General features: G+C 48.7%; 1 protein-coding gene across 4 annotated transcripts in view; it reads right to left on the reverse strand.

Annotated features, from left to right (window-relative positions):
- Positions 1 to 19,988, reverse strand: part of Traf2 (TNF receptor associated factor 2) — a 27,177-nt gene extending 7,189 nt beyond the window's left edge. The window contains exons 1-7 of one of the 4 annotated variants that reach the window (XM_021193434.2): positions 19,928 to 19,988; positions 13,190 to 13,428; positions 11,265 to 11,343; positions 10,923 to 11,021; positions 5,453 to 5,614; positions 3,318 to 3,392; positions 2,282 to 2,356 (exon numbers count right to left, since the gene is read on the reverse strand). In XM_021193434.2, coding sequence (XP_021049093.1) covers positions 2,282 to 2,356; positions 3,318 to 3,392; positions 5,453 to 5,614; positions 10,923 to 11,021; positions 11,265 to 11,343; positions 13,190 to 13,398 — 699 coding nt within the window. In that variant the 5' untranslated portion in view covers positions 13,399 to 13,428; positions 19,928 to 19,988. Of the gene's footprint in view, positions 1 to 2,281; positions 2,357 to 3,317; positions 3,393 to 5,452; positions 5,615 to 10,922; positions 11,022 to 11,264; positions 11,344 to 13,189; positions 13,429 to 13,892; positions 15,987 to 19,061; positions 19,726 to 19,927 lie in introns of those variants that run through there. The other 3 variants (XM_029536750.1, XM_029536749.1, XM_021193436.2) reach the window with 3 other exon arrangements.
- Between the last annotated feature and the right edge of the window lie 375 nt (positions 19,989 to 20,363).

Consider the following 20,363-nt stretch of genomic DNA (forward strand, 5'->3'; position numbering starts at 1 on the left):
CTGTCTGCCTGCCTGCCTACCTGCCTGCCTTCTCCCATGCCTGCCTGTCTGCCTGCCTGCCTGCCTGCTCCCATGCCTGCCTGCTTGCCTGCCTGCCTGCTACCATGCCTGCCTGTCTGCCTGTCTGCCTGCCTGCTCCCATGCTGCCCATGATGATGGGCACAGATTCTAACCTTCTGGAACTGTGTAAATCTTTACATAGCAACGGAAAAGTAATTAAGACACAACTAAGTACTTTCAAACTTGGTTTTTTTTTTTGTTGTTGTTGTTGTTGTTTATTTTTTGAGGCAGGGTTTCTTTGTGTAGTCCAGACTGTCCTAGAACTCACTCAGTAGACCAGGATGACCTTGAACTAAGAAATTAGCCTGCACCTGCCTCCCAAGTGCTGGGATTAAAGGTGAGTCACTATTTGAGCAAATTCAAACTTGTGCAAAAAATTTTAAGGTCTTACATTTCAAAATTACTATAGTACCATTAGACTATAAACAGGCAGAGTGGCAAAGGTGTTCAATCCCAGTGCTTACAAGGCAGGGACAGAGGGCTGTCTATGAGTGCAAGGTCAGCCTGGGCTATATAATGAGAATCTGTCAAGTAAAAACCAAACCCGGAGCCAGGCGTGGTGGCACACACCTTTAATCCCAGCACTTGGGAGGCAGAGGCTGGCAGATTTCTGAGTTCGAGGCCAACCTGATCTACAGAGTAAGTTCCAGGACAGCCAGAGTTACATACATATAGAAACCCTGTCTCGGGCTGGAGAGATGGCTCAGTGGTTAAGAGCACCGACTGCTCTTCTGAAGGTCATGAGTTCAAATCCCAGTAACCACATGATGGCTTAAAACCATCCATATTGAGATCTGATGCTCTCTTGTGTATCTGAAGACAGCTGCAGTATAATTACATATAATAAATAAATAAATCATTTAAAAAAAAAAAGAAAAAAAGAAACCTTGTCTCAAAAACAAAACACTAAACAAAAAAACCCCCAAACCAACAAAACTAAACAAAACAAAACAGACAGACAACAACAACAACAACAACAACAACAACCACCCAACCTCAAGCAGACCTTGGATGGCTTAGCATGTAGATGTGCCGTCTGATGTCCACTGAGTTCTGGTGATCATTGAGTTTAACCCCTGGGACCCATATGTTGGAAGGACAGAGCCACCCCTAAAAGCTGTCTTCTGGTTTCATGTGCATGCTGCCATGGCTTACATGTACAAACACCCACAAATGTAATAAAAAAATAAAAATCATAGCAAAATAAAATAATTTTAAAAAGACACTCAAAATGTAAGAAAACAGAAAGCAAGACATCTGTGTTCCCAGTGGGGGCACAGCCGCCTGGACGACAGGAGACATAAGCAGGTGACCCTGCACCTCCCAGGGCAGGCATTAGTCAGCTAGGTTTCCTCAGCATGGGTCAGCAAGGTTCCGACACACAAGGTCAGAGACTAACTGGAGCGCCCCACAAACTGAATACGCATCGATCCTAGGGTCAGGGTTACAGCAGCTGAGCTTCCCGGTAGCTTCTAACCCACCTTCTGCAGGGAGCTTAGCCGCCTTGAATAGAGGCTGTAACGATCCCCACCACTACATACAAGAGAGCAGAGACGCCCTGCCCTAGACATGGCATCCTCAGCTTGCCTCCTCCTCTTACCCTGAATGTTCACATCCTACAGGCCCACTATGGACCAGCACATGTTCACACGTCATGAAGGGACATGGGGGCTCCCATTGTACAGAGAAAGAAATAGCCTATGTCAGGCTGAATATGAAGGGGCAAGATAGGCTAATACATAAAGCCTGTGTCCAGGCAGGAGATGATGAGGTGACAAGATAGCAGTTGGAGGGACAGGATCCATCTACCAACAGTCAAAGATTTGTCAGTATGCGTGTGAAATATGAGACAAGAGGAAGATCTGCCAGACCTCTGGGCATGGGGACTTTGGCTAGGCAGCTGAGCTAAAGTGTGCTCTCCTTTCATGGGAGAGCGGGGGGAAGTGGACGGCAAGAACACAAAAGACCAAGGTGTGGCTCTAAGGCCTCCACTAGGCATTCCGGAAAGTTCAAGGTGCCAGGAGCACATATAATTGTGTGTTCTTAGATCTCAAGAGGGCAAGCCTGGACACCTGAGGGCATCAAGAAGGGATGCTGAGAGATAGCCAGGAGAGATAACAAGAGGTAGAAGAACCTAGGAGGAGCCAGAGCTGGAGACTGTCTAACATAAGGGAAAGACCCACCCAGGTTCCTAGTCCCTAAGAGCAGCCCCATGGCTTACCATCTCTGAACAGCCAACGGTGTGGAATCTGCAGAGAACCCGGCACTTGCTGCATGCTCTGACATGGTCCTGAAACTGGAGGGTAAGAGGAATGAAGTTACCAAGGGTTACGACAGACAGACAAACACAGACACAGACACACACAGACACACACAGACACACACAGACACACACACACACACACAGACACACACACACACACACACACGAAACTCATTATTTGGGGTAACTAAGTCTATGTCCTTAGGCCACAGTATTTTGTACTCAACTCAAAAATAAACCCTCTCCTTTCTTTGTGGTGAGAGGTGTATTTCTGTCATCAAGAGGGAAGCCCAGCTCAATAGGAGAAAGCTTTGAAGCCCTGAATTCCAATCCCACACTATACTCCCACAAAAAGGAACTTGCCCGGGGGCTGGTGAGATGGCTCAGAGGATAAGAGCACCCGACTGCTCTTCCGAAGGTCTGGAGTTCAAATCCCAGCAACCACATGGTGGCTCATAACCATCCGTAACAAGATCTGACTCCCTCTTCTGGAGTGTCTGAAGACAGCTACAGTGTACTTACATAATAAATAAATAAATCTTTAAAAAAAAAAAAAAAAAAAAAAAAGGAACTTGTCCAACAGTAACAATATAAACCAGGATTATGGGTGTATGCCTATAATTCTAGCACTCCGTAGTTGGAGGCAGGAGGATCAGGAGTTCAAGGTTATTCTTAGCTATAAGTTCCAGGCCAGCCTGGGCTACATGAAATTCTGGTAGAGGGTGGTGTGGTGGGGAACATCAGACATGGTGAAACATGCTGTGAAGGCAAGTCTCCATGAGTTTATGGCCAGCCTGGTCTACAAAGCAGGTTCTAGGCACTCAGGGCTATTAGTAAGACCCCTGCCTCAAAACAGATGAACAGCAAAACAATTCAAATGAATATTGGAGGATAAGCCAGTGTGCCCAAGAACATGCCCATCCTAGCAGTAGCTCAGAAACCTCACTTTGCTGCTTCTGGCCATAAACCACCCCACTGGAAAGAAATGCTTCACCTTCTCCCGAGAGATCTTCTTCTTGCCACAGCCATCACAGGTTAAGGGAAACTTGGGGCAGACCTCATAGTGTACCTTAAAGAGAAACAGGAACATTAGTTGGGAATGCCAACATCAGGACAGGGAAGTAGAGGAGGACGGGAGACAGGAAGTACTGAAGATGGCAGCCAGCACCTAGGAGAGGCCTGATATGCTCATGGTCCCTCTGACTCTCTGAAAGTTGTGATTAACCCTGAATGAGAGCCTACAGGCACCCTCACAACTTCAGACTTAAAGACTTCCTTCTCTGCAACCTCCAGGAAACTCAGAAAGGATAGGGAAAGGGGACACCATCTTCCAACACCTGACTAGAACAAAGGATCCATGGAGAGAGCAAATGACTGTGAGAACTTTGTTAGCACTAGACTAGCCTGTCCTTGCATGGCCCCAGGGCACAGCCAAACTTCCCTGAGGAGAGACCCTGAAAAATCACTACAGAGCACCTAACACCCAATGTCACACAACAGAAGAACACAGTGCCACGACCTGGAAAGCAAATTCAGCAGCAGCTGAGAGAGAGAAGCTGACGTCCCGCCTTCAGCAAACCTGAGTGAAGGCTACTTTCTCACAGTGAGAATGTGGGCAAGCCAAGAAAGGGACACAGCAAACACTGGTACATTTTAGATATGGTCTGGCTTGCCAGTGTCCCCCAAAGATCTACGTGTTGAAGGCTTGGTCCCTAACATAGGACTACACATGGGCATGTGATGCAATCTAAGAGGTGGGTCATATGAAAATTCCTTAGGACTGGGCGCATGTCCTCACAGTCCCGTCCTCTCTCTCACTCCAAAGCCAAGGTACACCTTTCCTCTGTGGAAGGTGACCATCTCAGACCCTTGTTCAAGTGATGGCACACTGCTACTAATAATGCACCCTGAATGCCATAGATGAAATGAGAACCTGTCTTATACGATCTAATCGGACCTGCTCATTAACAGTCTAGAGGAGTGACACACGGCTGCTCAATCACAATGCTGTTTTCTCTGCCTTCTGTGCTTCAACCTTTCTAAAACAAGACATATTTTTCTTGTCATTTGGAGAGAGGTGGGAACATGACAGGGTCTTACCATACAGTCCAGGCTGGCCTCAACCTCCTGACTGTGATTATAGGCACCAATTCACCACACTCAAGTCTAAAATACCTGAAAATTCTTTTAGCCCTGTAAGGTGGCACAAGTCATTAATCCGAGCATTTTAGAGCAGAGACACAAGGTCTCTGTTTGAGGCCAGCCTGGTCTACATAGCAAGTTCCAGCTCAGGGACAGCTACAGGTGAGAACCTGTCTCAAAATATACATGCTCTAGATTTATCTTGTGTATATGAGTGCTGTGCTTGCCTGGTTCACAGAGAAGAAAGGGAATGGGATCCCCTAGAACTGTGCTATGGGACTCTTGTTAGGCACCTTGTAGGTGTTGTGACCTGACCCAGGTCCTCTCACAGAGCAATAAGTATTCTTTTTTGTTTGTTTGTTTTTTTCCAGACAGGGTTTCTCTGTATAGCCCTGGCTGTCCTGGAACTCACTTTGTAGACCAGGCTGGCCTCGAACTCAGAAATACGCCTGCCTCTGCCTCCCGAGTGCTGGGATTAAAGGCACGCGCCACCACGCCCAGCTGCAATAAGTATTCCTTTTTTTTTTTTTAAAGCTTTATTTATTTATTATATGTAATTACTCTGTAGCTGTCTTCAGACACTCCAGAAGAGGGCGTCAGATCTTGTTACAGATGGTTAAGGATGGTTATGAGCCACCATATGGTTGCTGGGATTTGAACTCGGGACCTTTGGAAGAGCAGTCGGGTGCTCTTACCCACTGAGCCATCTCACCAGCCCGCAATAAGTATTCCTAACTGCTAGCCATTTGCACATCCCCTTTAAACATTCTTTTCCTGAATTTTTTTGTATTTTATAAATCACTTTTTAAAGTAAGTCAGTACTAATTACCTACTGAAACCCAGTTCCACCAAAAACCTTCTAACCTCCATGACGCCATGGAGAGAAATATGAAGAAGTTAAGCAAACTTCAAGCATGCCAGTAAATACTAGGTGACTGCCCGTGCTGTGGGCACTGCCTCCTAGGCTGCCCCACCCCGCCCGTGCACCTCCAGGTCCACGTGGCTGCAGGGTGCCCTGCAGTGCGGGCAGCTCAGGCTCCTCTTGGGGCACTCCTGCTCAGTGTGGTGCTCCTTCTCGCTGAGGCGGACCAGGCCTTTACACGCAGGACACTCAGTCAGCAGGAATGGGCACAGTCCTTCGTGGCAGCTCTGGCAACAAAAGAAGTAAATGAAGATAGCATGAGGACATGCAGGTGGCCACAGCACATGCAAGTGGCTTGCTGTCCATGCTGTCCAGCCCGCCCATCATGGAGACTGCCCCCTCAAAACCACTGTATAGACACGGGCCACTGTATCCTCTCTCACTGTCAGAAACCAAGGATGCTGACTCCTAGCTTTGCTAGACTGAGCTGCTCCATTACAGCTGCTCTCCAGTGAGTGACAGCGCCAGTGCACCCCACCCCACCCTCACATCAGCTTCTGTGCTGGTTTGAATAGGTATGGCCCCATAAACCCATGTGTTTGAATGCTTGGCAAGTAAAGAGTGGCACTATTAGGAGATGTGGCCTTACTGGAGGAAGGATGTCACTTTGGGGGCAGACTTTGAAGTCTCCTATGTTCAAGCTATGCCCAATGTAACAGAGTCCCCTTCTGCTACCTATGGATCAAGAGACAGATGTCTGCCTGCATGCTGCCATGTTTCCCACCATGACAATTAGGGACTAAATTTCTGAACTGTAAGCCAGACAGCTCCTAACTAAGAGAAAGCCCTCAGCTAAATGTTGTCCTTTAAAAGAGTTGACTGGGTCATGGTGTCTCTGCACAGCAATAGACCACTGAGACACAGTTCATCAGAGGGACATGGAATTACCAATTTGTAGGTTAAGCTATCTTTTTGTTTTCCTCCCTATACTATTGGGGGGGGGGGCGGGGCGGTGACAGGGTTTCTCTATGTAGCCCTGGCTGTTCTAGAACTCTCTCTATAGACCAGGCTGATCTTGAACTCAGAGACCTTCCTGCCTCTGCCTCCTGAGTGCTAGGATTAAAGATGTATACCATCCATGCCTGGATGCCCTACATTAAGCACACAGGTCAGTCCAGGAAGCACACCGGTGCTGTGTAGCCTCCACTGCTCATTCACAGAACTTTCTTCTTCCTAAGTGCTAACTGTATCCATGCACAGACAGAGGAGGAAAACTTCTAGGAGAAGGTTCCTAGGCAAGAGGCAAGTTCCTGAGGCTGAGACACAGTCCGGAGTAGGCAAGAAAAGACCCAACAGCCGGGCCATAAAGATCAAATTTGCTGTTCAGAGTTATCCAAACAACTCTGGAGGAAGGTTGTTCTAAGAAGACGAGAGGGTGAGAGACCCTCAGTCAAATCCTAGGAAGGAGGTGGGACTGCAGTCAGGAAAAGCAGAAGTGGCACATTCAGTCTAAGTGCCCGGCAACCCCCAAGCTAGGACACATAAGGACTCAGACAACCACATTAATGCTCCAGCCCAAGGGGCTCTGTGTGCCATGATCCTGTAACCCCCGAGTGTGCAACAACTAGTTATTAAACAAGCACAAAGAGGGGCCTCAAGCTATTATGCTATAACAGTTTAGAGAGGTAAGACTAATGTACAAAAATAGTTAAGTTGGGGCGGAGAGGTGGCTCAGTGGTTAGAAACGCTGACTGCTCTTCCAGAGGTCCTGAGTTCAATTCCCAGCAACCACATGGTGGCTCACAACCGTCTGTAATGGGATCTGATGTCCTCTTCTGGTGTGTCTGAAGACAGCTACAATATACTCATACACATTAAATAAATAAATAGTATTTGAAAAAAATTAGTTAAGTTACTATAATTTAACTAAAAGGCTACTTTTGACTTGGGGCTAGGGAAATGGCTCAATTATATCCCACACAAACACTAAGACCTGAGCTTGGCCGGGCGTGGTGGCGCGCGCCTTTAATCCCAGCACTCGGGAGGCAGAGGCAGGCGGATTTCTGAGTTCGAGGTCAGCCTGGTCTACAGAGTGAGTTCCAGGACAGCCAGGGCTACACAGAGAAACCCTGTCTCAAAAACCAAAAAACAAAAAGCCACATATAGCAGTGCGCTCCTGTAATTCCAATGTTGGGAAAACAAAGATAGGAGGCCCTGAGGTAAGATGGCCAGGCATCCTAGACTAAGTGCTGGGCTTAAGCCAACAGGAAACTATCTTAATAAAGTGGATGGCTCCTGAGAAATGATAAAGGGTTACAGAAGACACACCTGTAACAACATACTCAGGCAACAAGGACAAAGCTCAAACTCCCCTAGCCGACACAATCCAAATATATCAACATTTATTCAAGCAGAATTCAAACTTAATATTTTAAGAAAATACAGTTGTTAAAACTGAAATTTGGGTATGGGGGTTGGATGGGTGTGGTTGAGAAAGGGTCTCACTATATAACTCTGGCTGGTCTGGAATTCACTATGTAGACTATAATGATGGGCTGGAGAGAGAATCAGTAGTTAGAAGCACTTGTTGCTCTGTGGTAGACTCAGGTTCAACCCCCAGCTCCCACATGGTGGCTCACAGCCAACCTTAACTGCAGTTCTAAGGGAGCCAGTGCCCTCTTCTGGTCCCTCTTTGGACACCAGGTATGCATAAAGTAAATACATGTGAAAAGCAGATCCACAAGGAGGTCACCTGCCCTCCCCAGTGTCAGCTGCTTCCTGGAATCTGTAGCCTGGCTGGTCTGGAACTCACTATGTGTAGCCTGGCTGGCCTGGATCTCACAGATCTGGCAGCCTTTGATTTCCCTAGTGCGGCACCAGACCTTGCCTTCAGGACAACAGACTTGAATACAGCTTTCAATTCATCTTCAGAATGAAAGACCTCATCATAGAGGAAAACAGAGCCAAAGACTAAGCAGGATTTTTTTCCATCTTTCCAAACATTTTAAATAATTCAAACCATAAAAAAAAATGTTTTAGTTACAACCTTAGCTTCTGTGAAAGCTAAGAAATAAAGAGTTGTGTGACAGGCAGGAGAGAGGATTATCTGTGATAATGACTGCACAAAGAGGGTGTAATTTCTTCTCTGGCTTGTGACATTTGCTACCAGCGACAAGTTTTTATCAATAAAATCAGCTAAGGCCGAGCTGTGCCTGCCCTCCCACGTGACCAAACCCAACTCGTCTCAGGGACTTTCCAGAGCTCTCAAAGGGTGCAGCCAGGGACTTTCCGCCCTGCATGCCTACAAAGCCACATGGCACCAAGCCCATGGCCTGGCTGCAGTCCCTGGCCATCAGTCAGAGGCCCACACAGTCACTGACCTACAGTACCACAGGCCTGGAGGCAACACAAATCTTGGAGGAATCTAAAGCCCACCACAGGCCTGGGAAGAATTATTCCGCTTGCCCCAGGGGTCTCTCAAAACACCTTCAAGAGCAAACAGGTTCTATAGGCCCCATGCCCTACACCCACATTTTCCTGCATCCACCCAATACACCAAGCATGTCACTTCCCTAGGAGCCATCTCTTTCACAGACAGCACTAAGCATTTCATTTTAAGGATATAGTGTGGACTATGACTCTTGATCAGGTCCTGACACCATGCTAGAAAAGAAAAAATGAGTTTCTTGTTCACCCAAGTGAAGCCCAAACTGCTCAGCTAGAGACTGAAACCCAAGGCCTGGGATCACAAAGTGTGACCATCAACAGGTCATGGGACATATAGCCAGACACAAGAGGCAGGCATCAGAAAGACAAGACCTCATTAGCAGCCTGGGCCACCTTTGAACTCATGGTCTTCCTGTCTCAGCCTTGTAAGAATAGGGATTATAGGTGTGCATCATCATGTCCAACGGAATCAAAAACTTCTTTAAAGGTTGTTGACTAGAGCAAGAAGAAAGAGAAACTTGGTGGACTGGAGTGACGTCACCTAACCACATGGCCTCTGTAATGCAGGTTTAACTCAAGATGCCAAAGGTGACATGAGGCTGAGACTAATGTCCACACTACACTGGCCCCTTTCATATACCACCTCTTCTATTGGCCTTTTAGATGTCTTTCTGTGACCAAAACAAATATACCCATTACTTGAATAACTTCCAGAGTCAACACAATCCACAGCAAGAAAAGTCTTTTGAGGCAGGGTAGTGCACATCTTTAATCTGAGAGCTCAAGAGGCAGAGGCAAGTGGATCTCCGAATTCCAGGACAACCAGGGCTATAGAAAGACTGACTCAAAAGAAATAGAAAACAGGGCTGGTAAGATGGCTCAGTAGGTAAGTGCACCCGACTGCTCTTCCGAAGGTCCAGAGTTCAAATCCCAGCAACCACATGGTGGCTCATAACCATCCGTAACAAGATCTGACGCCCTCTTCTGGAGTGTTTGAAGACAGCTACAGTGTACTTACATATAATAAATAAATTTAAAAAAAAAGAAAGAAAGAAATAGAAAACAAATAACAATAGAGAAATCCCTGGTGGCTATGATATACACCACAGAATCCCACTGAGCCTAAAGGCTGCAGCTTCCAGCCAAAAAATGAAAACTCTGCAGCCAAAGCAACACAATGGTATTGCCAAGGCCAACACGGTGCTGGCTTCTTATACGAAGTGTTCCAGTGCTACTGTACCTCTGGGGAAACCAGAGGAGGAAACTAAGATGTGGAAAGAAGTGACAGGCCTATCTGCACTATTTGGGTTTCAGAAAGGGTACTCTTTAAACAAAGAAACAAACAAAACAAAACAAAGCAAAACAAAACCAAAATTCTCTAGGTAGGCCCGGCTAACCCTCAACTCGGCATTCTCCAGCCTCACCTCCCCAAGTGCTGGGATCATGGGCACTGCAGATGAAGGAAAAGGCCCTCCTTCTCCTTTCTTTTCCGTTTTTTCAAGACAGGGTTTCTCTATGAAGTGATGGCTGTCATGGAACGTTCTCTGTAGACCAGGCTAGCCTCAAATTCAGAGATCTGCCTGCCTCTGCCTCCCGAGTGCTGGCATTAAAGGGGTGTGCCACCATGGCCAGCTCTGAGGAGGAACTTTTTTCACATACATTAGCCAGACCAGTTCTAGCAAGACTAGAACATGGCTTCTATGAGATTATATTTTGTAGGGGTTGGAGAGATGACTCAAAAGTTAAGAGCATGGGGGCTGGAGAGATGGCTCAGCAGTTAAGAGTGCCATCTGCTCTTCCAGAGGTCCTGAGTTCAATTCCCAGCAACCACATGGTGGCTCACAACCATCTGTAATGGGATTGGATGCCCTCTTCTGGTGTGTCTGAAGACAGCTACAGTGTACTTAGATACAATAAATAAATAAATCTTAAAAGAAAAAAAAGAAAAGTTAGGAGCCCTGACTGCTCTTCAGAGGGCCCAGCTCAATTCTCGGGAGGCAGCTCCGCTGTCCGTAACTCCAGTCCCGGGGTCCGACACACTTGCACAGACAAACATGCAGCAAACCACACATGCACTGAAATAAATTATTTTTTAAAGCCCACTGCTGGAGACTCAGCCACCAGGCCAGAACAGAAATGCCCATTTACCTCGTAGTCTTTCAAGGTCCCCTTCCAAGTGCATCCATCATTGGGACAGACAGCCGGCAGGCTCTCCACCTCCCTGCGGGCAGCGTTATCTGGAAAGGCCTGCAACAGGAACGTCCTTGATCAGAGACCCGACCCAAAACTCGCTGTGCCACCTTCTCAGCCAGCACGTGGGGCAGAAGGTGACTAAGGACCATGCTTCTCAGCCTCTCCAACCCTAAAGGGTCAGGAAGAAGCCACTCTCAGCGCCCAAATCCTCACTCCGTTACCAGTTACAGAACAAAACTGCTTGCTAAGCATTTCTGTTCATTTTGACATGTTTATCTCAATACAGAGTGCACTTACCGAACTGCTCTCTAAAATAGAAACGCCTTCTTCATACAGGCCTTCATGGACACAGGCAGCACAGTTCTGAGGCCCAGAGCTAGTGGAACAGAGGAAACACAAAGTCCCACTGAGTGCCTGCTCCGGAGAATCTCTGAGCAGTCTGCTCAGCCCACAACCGGCTCCACACTGTTCATTCTTTGTTTTTCTCATCTCTGATCAAACTAGTATATCAACTGTACAATATCATAAACCCCACAAATGAGAAGCGTCAATGTGGAAAAGGGTATCAGGCTGAACTTGTAGGGCTAACCATCCCCTCCTTTTCCTTTTTGAATTTGTGATGTCAGGGATCAAGCTAAGGCTTCATGAATGCCAGGTAAGTGCTTTGTCACTGAGCCTTGACTGGCCTGGCCTCCAAAATACATGGTAGAAAAACGTGGGTGTGTTTTACTTCTCCATGTGCACTGCTGCTACCCTTTGAGACTACGGCAGTGACACATGTCAGCCACCCACTTGTGTGACAATCTACCCACCCAGAGCAGCCTAAGGGAGCTATAATCCTCACACTAACTTTCTAGTGCCTGTGAAACCAACAATGCAATATTTAATCTACATGTCCAAAAATAGTATTCCAATATATAGCCAATGTATGGGGGGGGAAGAAAATGAATACGGGTGCATATACATGTATCTGTGGAAGCTGAATACGGATGCATATACATGTATCTGTGGAAGCTAGAGGTCACATACCAGGTACTCCTCCTTAGGTGCCATCTACCTTTTTCAGATAGAACTCTTACTGGGACCTACAACGTCCAGATTAGGCTAAACAATGAGCCCCAAGAACCCCCATGACTCCATCTCCAGGCATATGATGTGATTTCCATGTCCAGGCTTTACATGGGTGGGGCCTTGATTTCATAGGATGCACTTTATCTACCCTGCCTCTTTGTTTTAATTTTTTAGTTACATTTTTAAAATTTACTGTGTGTGTATAAACATGTACCAAGGTGTGCTGGTGGAGGTCCAAGGACAAGTCAGCTCTCTCCTTCATAAGTCTGCATCTCAGGGCTCACACTCAGCCTGTCAAACCTGCAGCAAGTGCCTTCATGCACTGAGCCAGTTCTCTGATGTCTGTTGTTATTTTTTGAGACATAGAGCTGAGGTTGGTTTTGAACTTGCTACATAGTCAAGGATGACCCTGAACTTCTGATCTTCCAATCTCTACCTCCCCAGAGCTGGGAACAAAGAGAGGGGGAGAGAGAGAGAGAGAGAGAGACAGAGACAGAGACAGAGAGACAGAGAGAGACAGAGCACACACACACACAGAGACAGAGAGAGAGAGAGAGAGACAGACAGACAGACAGACAGCGCGCGCGCGCACACACACACACACACACACACACACAGAGAGAGAGAGAGAGAGAGAGAGAGAGAGAGAGAGAGAGAGAGAGAGAGGGAATATACTACCATATGTTGCTATGATCAGATCTCCATTCTTTCTTTTTTTTTAGGTTGCTCTAGAACTCAGTTGTAGACCAGGATGATATTGAACTCACAGAGGTCTCCTGCTTCTGCTTCCTGAAATTAAGGGATATTCCACCTCACCCAGAAACAATCAATGTTTTTTATATAATAAATTTTTTAAAGAATTATTTATTTTACGTATGTAAGTATACTGCAGCTGTCTTCAGACACACAGAAGAAGGCATCTGATCACTTTACAGATGGTTGTGAGCCACCATGTGGTTGCTGGGAATTGAACTCAGGACCTCCGGAAGAACAGTCAGTGTTCCTAATGGCTGAGCCATCTCTCCAGCCCAATAAATTTTACATTCTTGATTTGCGCTAAGCCTCCAGAATCCATGAAGAATTTGTACTGGCAACCACTCTACGGGACAGTGTGCAATCCGACTTCAGAGCCACCCAGCTGCCCCACCCACCTGGAGAGGATAGATGCACACCTGAGGATGCTGGTCAGGCAGAAGGAGCAGTAGCGGTGCCCACACTGGGCCTGGAAAGGCCTCCGCAGGATGTTTCTGCAGGCTGAGCACAGGTACTTGGCTTCTAACCTGGTCCCTAGGAGGGTCTTGGAGAAGCCAGGCTGTAGCAGTTCTAGGGAGCCGGGGGAAGTCACACTGGCTGCAGCCATGTGAGTTATAACCCCACACACCACAAAGCCCTAAAAAAAACACAGACCACATCACACCTCAATTCAGAACAATCTTCTAAACCTACCTAATGGTGCGCCCTTTCATACTGTCCCTTATGCTGTGGTGACCCCCGACCACACAATTATTTTCATTGCTACTTCATAACTGTAGTTTTGCTGCTATTGTGTAATGTAAATACCTATTTTCTGATGGTCTTGGGCAACCCCTGTGAAAGTATTGTTTCACCCCCCAAAAGGGTCTTGACCCACAGGTTGAGAACCACTGCTCTAGAGGACAAAAGAAAGGAGGGGAATCTACCAGGAGGCAACCTGGTGAGGGCCTGGGTCATTATACTACAGTGACCTTGAAAGAGGATCTAAAAACACCATTTTAGAGTTCTGGGAAGCTTCCCCTGCTATAAATGTGGGAAGAGATGTCAATACAGGAGACAGATCTGGTGGTCCCCACAATAACTCATTAATGAGCTTCCTACCTGCTGGTACCAATCCTGGCTGGAGCAAGTGCTTCCCGCTGACACTGACACTCAGCGCCTTCCACCCCACACTCACATCTCTACAGTTACTGCATGGTTTAAGATGGTGGACGGCTTCTGCAGCTTACCACAGGCAAGCAGGGTGGGTCCTAGACAACGCCCTGGTGGTGGCCTTACCTGGGCACGAGACACAACCAGACCAAGACACTGATCACTGTGTTCCCTCTTCTGTATCAGTTCTCCACACACTGCAGTGGGCCCACAGCCTGCAAGCCCCTCTCCCTGTCAGACAGGATCTAGCACTTGTCATCTTCTCCAAGACGCTTTGCTCAAAGCCAACTAGAGCCCATTCTTCCTACAGCCTTTGAACATCACCTGCCACGCCAGAAGAGCCACCTCAGCCTGGTCCATCGCCTTTTCCTTTTCTATCGACTTTGGCTCTTCAATGCCAAGTTCCTCTCTCATCCTCTAGCACAGCAGCCTCTACTCCCAGATCACCCAGCAGGTGGGCTTCCCTCTCACCCATTTTCTCAGGGAGGTCTCTGGGAGCCCAGGAAGAAGACTGCTGGGCTAAGGCAGGAGTCCTGGACTACCTAAGGTAGCAGCATGACCACTGCATCTTCCAATAGTCTCTCACATCTGGGGAACATCATTTCCCAGTGACAACCTCCCTGCTGTATTTCCATCTCCAAGACAGCCTAAAGGCTGGGGGCAGCTGCTAACCATCATTTCTGCCGACCAGGGTTCCTTAGAGCCTTTGAAGGGTGTGAGAATACAGCTGGGTTTCACAAAAGAGCAGGCTAGTCCCTATAAGACAAGGAGGCATCTGGGGATGTGGGTTGGGAGGATGGACACAACCTCCCAAGGTCTTAGCTCTGAAGTAGGGGTTAAGTCTCAGCTGAGAGAAGAAGTGGGTTATATGTCCTGAGATATAGATTGCAAAGTGTCTGGAATCTGAGGTGTGCTGAAGGCAGGGATGTCATAAGCAGCAGGAGCCGCAGCAGACCAGAGTCCTCTTCCCCAGCCAAACCCCAGTCACATTTCATTCAGCTAACAAATCACCTACCAGAACCATTCCCACACTTAGCTCCAGAGGCAATCACCCGGCTCCAGGACAATGGCACTGATGGCCACCTCATGCCTGTACAACTGCTGGACAGGGCCTTGCTGTCCTTCAAACCTTGTTGGCCCCATTGCCCTGCTGTCTTCATGTCCCTCAAAGCCTTGGGGCATTCACACCCTGACACGATCAAGGCCTTGTCCAGCAAACCACTGGTGGAAAGCTACGGTGTGGAAAATCAGACTGTGGGTCTGCTGCCACAGTGAGTCACTCGGCTCTAGGTCTACTGGCCTGCAAAAATGAGTGACCGGCCAGTCGGCCAAGGCTGGACCCCCCTCCTCCCTGCCACAGGTTCTGAGTCCACTCTGCTCCCAACCCTTGCAATCTTGCCTCCTGTGACAAACACCCTGCCCTCTGTTCTGCACACCTAAACATCATCGCCCACAGCGTCGAGCCACACTCAGAACAACACCAACTATACAACCCCTACACTGACTGTGCCCTGACCCTGCCCTGACCCTGCTGCTTCCTTTTGCTCTCACACTCCAGCCCTAGGCCCTCCTTCTTACCTCCTTTGGTAATCAGGTGCTCAGAGACCCAAGCACCAACAGGCAGTGACTGAATAAACGCCAGCATGGCCTTTCAAAGCAACGCTCATCATAAAGACAACTATCACTTACAAGGAGCTTACTACTCCTTCAAGGGTACTTTGATTCTGATGACACATATAAAAACAATCCCACACCATTCACAATGCACTGGGGACAGCTGTCACCTGCCACCTCCTTTTCATTCACCACATGTTTCTCAGATGCTCAGAGCTGGCGTCTCATTTCTGCCTTTCGTGCTGGTTTCTGTGAACCAACCTTTGGCTGAGGGTGTTGAGTCCAGAAGCAAGAGCCCTAACCTGAACAGAGCCCAGCCGCCTGCAGAGCTCACATGAACCTGTTCTGTGTGTCTCCAAGAAAATTCATGTTCCCCAAAAATGGGGTAACTTACTGGAGAGCGCAAGCAGAAAGCATTTCACTCAACAGCAGCACAATGACCCCTACACACTCATGGAGGGACCCTTTACTAGAGTCCCTGTCTAAGGCTGAGACTCCCAAAGGGGACCTGCACAGTGGTGACAGCACCAAGACAAAGCTGTATTGTCTCTCACCTGCAGGACACAGCTGGCACATGCCCACAGCCCATAACCCTGCATATGTAATTAAATGACCCTGCGTCCTAGCTCACAGAGAATATGTATAACTTACATCTGCTCTGCTCTAAGCGCCCGAGAGGGTGACTAGCCCTGGGTAGGAGGGCAGACCTGACTCTGCCCCTTTCTCTGTGGTGGATGGATGCATCCCTGGCATCACATTTATATCTGCTTTGTGAGAGGAAATTCACTAGAGCCAAGGAGCTTACAGGTAGCCTGAGCAACTCAGTGAGACACCATGCCAAAGCCCCCAGCTGGCACAAAAGAACTCCAGCAAGACATGAATGCAGGAGGTTTTATAAGGAACACTGACCTGTGTGTGGGGGGGGGGGGGGCACCAGTAATTGGAAGGCACTTACATACACAGCTGTCAAAGAGCAAATTAATTTAATTAACAGAAAACGTAGGGCTGGAGAGATGGCTCAGCAGCTAAGAGCGCTCCCTGCTCTTCCAGATGACCAGGATTCGGTTCCCAGCACTCACAACGGTAGGTAACAATCCCCCAGCCCCCCCCCCCCAATTAACTCCAGTTTCAGGGGATCCAACGCCCTCTTGTAGCCTCTGCAGACACTGCACTCATGTGGTGATCATGCAGACAAACACAAAATATAAAAAATAACTTTAAGTATACCTTAATTTTTTAAATGCCACAGGGCTGGCGAAATGGCTCAGCGGGTAAGAGGACTGACTGCTCTTCTGAAGGTCCTGAGTTCAAATCCCAGCAACCACACAGTGGCTCACAACCATCTGTAATGAGATCTGATGCCCTCTTCTGGGTGTCTGAAGACAGCTACAGTGTACTTATGTATAATAAGAAATAAATAAATCTTTGGGCTGGAGCGAGCAGAGACTGAGTGAGTAGAGTTGACCAGAGTGAGCAGAGGTCCTAAAAATTCAATTCCTAACAACCACATGAAGGCTCACAACCATCTGTACAGCTACAGTGTACTCACACACATAAAATGAAAATCAAAAAAATTAAAAAGGCCACAACGCACAGTAGGGCTTTAAACTCCACGTCTACCCTCCCAGCATTCTCTTCTGCTTCAGTCTCACATGCCTGGCGATAACAGGTTGGAATTCAAATCTCTCTCTCTCTCTCTCTCTCTCTCTCTCTCTCTCTCTCCTCTCTCTCTCTGGTGTGTGTGTGTGTGTGTGTGTGTGTGTGTGTGTGTGTGTGTGTGTGTGTTAGAACCTCAACACTAAAACAACGAATGGACAGCTCCAGCCCTGACTGCACAGCTTCTCTGCTGCCACTGTGGCCTCATGGGAGTCAGAGGGACAGCATGAAGCCTGGGCCTACTCAGCTCAGAACCTCAGTGGCTTCCCAGCTCTGGTCATGAAAGCTACAGCTGCCCAGCTCCACCTGTCTTCCCTGGCTCCCATCAGTTCTTACAGGTTTGTACCATGCCTAACATAAGCCCAGGTACTGGCCGTCAGAAGGCAAGGAGCGCAGAGCTAGAGAGAGGAGGGAGGAAGGCCAACTTCTATAGCTCTCCTGCCCTGGGCCCTTTACTGACGGCTGCAGCGACATCAATAACTAGATGGCCCAGCAAGTGATAGTAGGTACACAGCACAGAATCCCTTTGTGCAACACAACTGTCCAGCCTGTCACAAACTCACCTCCTCCCTCAACCCATGCCCTGTGCTTTCAATCGAGCACGGCAACCATGAGACTACGCCCACGTTCCAAATCCTTGACTTCCTTTTGCTCAAATTTCCAGTTCTGAACCATCCACCAAAATTACAACCTGCCCCAAATACCAACTCCACTGTCCACCTGGGCCCCAGATCCTAGATGCAGCAGCCACTGTGTCTCCTCCTCTATGGACACGGACAGGGCGAGCACACTACAATTATGGGATGGATGTCCAGTGTGCCATCCAAGCTGTCTCCAATCCTCTGTGTAAAGGGGGCAGGGCCAGATATTCAGTATAAGCCTGGAAGCCGCAATGCCCATCCTTGGCATAATCTGGAGGATCTATGGACAACTCTTTCTAGATTTTTCTTTCTTCTCCAGGTCATCCTGTCCATGCCTGTAAAAGCTCCCACCCCATGGAGCCCACCTGCCAAGCTATACTGACAATTCATGTAGCAACCACATGGGAAGTGGAGGCCTAACATCCCACTGTGGAGAAGGAAACCCCAAACCAACTCAGAAAACAGTAGTGAGAGGACAGGCAGGAAGCACGTCCTTCTTGGAAGGTTTTCTCCAAGTTGACTGCTATCATGTCCTCTGTGCAGTCCAGCCTGCTGCTACTTTGCGGGTGCAGGAGGAACCACAGCAGGGATTTCCCGGAGAGCTCTCACTGGAAATTCTCAATGTGCTGCAGCCCAGGAGCCAGTAGACTGGGTTATGAATGCACATGGCCCTTGCTCAGGTGTGTGGAGGTAGTGGAGATACCCCTGAGGACCCACAGTGACTGCAAACAGGAGGAGGACAGGCTTCCAGGCAGCTGTATCGTCAGAGAATAGTCAGTTTAGGTACAGACTAGGGGGTCCCAGGAAAAGAAACAGCCCACAGATAAACACCTCACAGACCTGCTGGGTAGGCAAGGAGCCACCAGTTCAGACCAGAGACACAACTGCTGACAGCACTCAGCCTTCCAGTTGTACACACAAGGCTTGATAAAGAACAACCCTTCAGCTTTTAAAACTCAAATATTTATAAATCCGCCATTAAGTATTCAGCAATAAAGTTAATTTTTAAAAGACTTAAACATCAATTTGGGATTCCTTGGGGTCTCCTCCTTGTACCAGTTAACTTTAGGTCACTTAATACCACCTTTCTCAGTCAGTTACACAGGCAGGGAGGGGCTGTGGTGGCAAGGTCAACTGTGACTTCTCTGGGGGACTGGTAGCCAGGAACCGATAACTTCCAAACTAGTGAGTTGCATACAATAATGACCTTGCATTACGTCCAAGGAGCTGAAAGTTTGCTTCTCCAATGTTGGGGCTCGCTGGGAGTATGCCTGTGAGTTCTAATCAATCTCATGTCCTTTCCACCTGCTTAGGGCTTCACGTCCATCATGTGGAATATACACTAGGTCCAACCTCCACTAGGCAGGCGTCAGGAAGTTAAGGGCCCTGAGATCAGACTCCACACCCTGACACATATGCATCCATCCCATCCAGATAGTCTCCAGGGCGGTGGTGGCGCAGGCCCTTCAATCCTAGCACTCAGTAGTTCGAGGCCAGACTGCTTTACAAAAGCAAGATTGTTTCCAGAGAAACAGGTTCTGAGGGGGCAGAGAGGTGAGATCTGAAAGAATAAAGGAGGGCAGGGAAGAGGCCTTATGGGGGAGGTGGTGTCCGTGATTTGTGTAGCCGGGTGTCAGAATCAGAAAAGGCGACGCAAATCTGGCAGACCAAATTTGACCGCACAAGCCAAAAAGTCTAAGTGGGAGGGAGGTGAGCCGTAAAAGTGGCCTGGGAGACCAGGTATTCGCTCAAGACCAGCAAGAGCAAGTGGGGCTCCTGGGCCCCACAGGCGCGATCCCGGACCGAGATCCGGGGCGTGGACCGCACTGCCGTGACCCCGAGCCACCGCGGTAGGCGCGCAGCCACGCACCGCTGCGGACGCCGCGAACTTTTCCGGCCCCCCTCCCGAGACTTTCGGCTTCCGGCTCCGCCGCTCCGAAAAGTCTACCCACCCACCTCACCCAGACAGCGGCGGCCCCGCATCTGACCCCCAACCGCCACTGCCGCCCCGCGCCTGACCCCAGCCCGGCCGCCGCTGAGAGTGGACCCCCGCTTAGATCCGCGCCGCCTCACCCAACGGTCTCCGCGCGCCCGGAACTCCGCGCTCGCCGGGAAACACCCCCGCTGCCGCGGCCCGCCCCGCTGACGGACAGACGCACGCGCCTACCAGGAGCTCACAGGGAGCAGCAGCGGGCGTCGATTTGTCAAATAGGCCGCCTTGAATCTGCCCGCTGACAGACGGAAGCAGGAACCTACCAGGAACGAGCACGGAACCGCAGAGAGCGGTGATTGGTCAGAGCGGGGGTGGGGGCTAGGCTGGTTTCTCCGGATCTTAGCAAGGTTGTTGAGGAAGCTGCCTTGAGCCTCTCTTCGTGGATGTCAGTCACTTGCAGTCACTTGCCACCAAATGTAATTCGAGTTCGATCCCTGGGACCACATCGTGGAAGGAGAGCAGGGATTTATTTTTTTATTTTTTTCGAGACAGGGTTTCTCTGTATAGCCCTGGCTG

This window comes from Mus pahari, chromosome 3, assembly GCF_900095145.1.
Source record: "Mus pahari chromosome 3, PAHARI_EIJ_v1.1, whole genome shotgun sequence".
Lineage (NCBI taxonomy): Eukaryota > Metazoa > Chordata > Mammalia > Rodentia > Muridae > Mus > Mus pahari.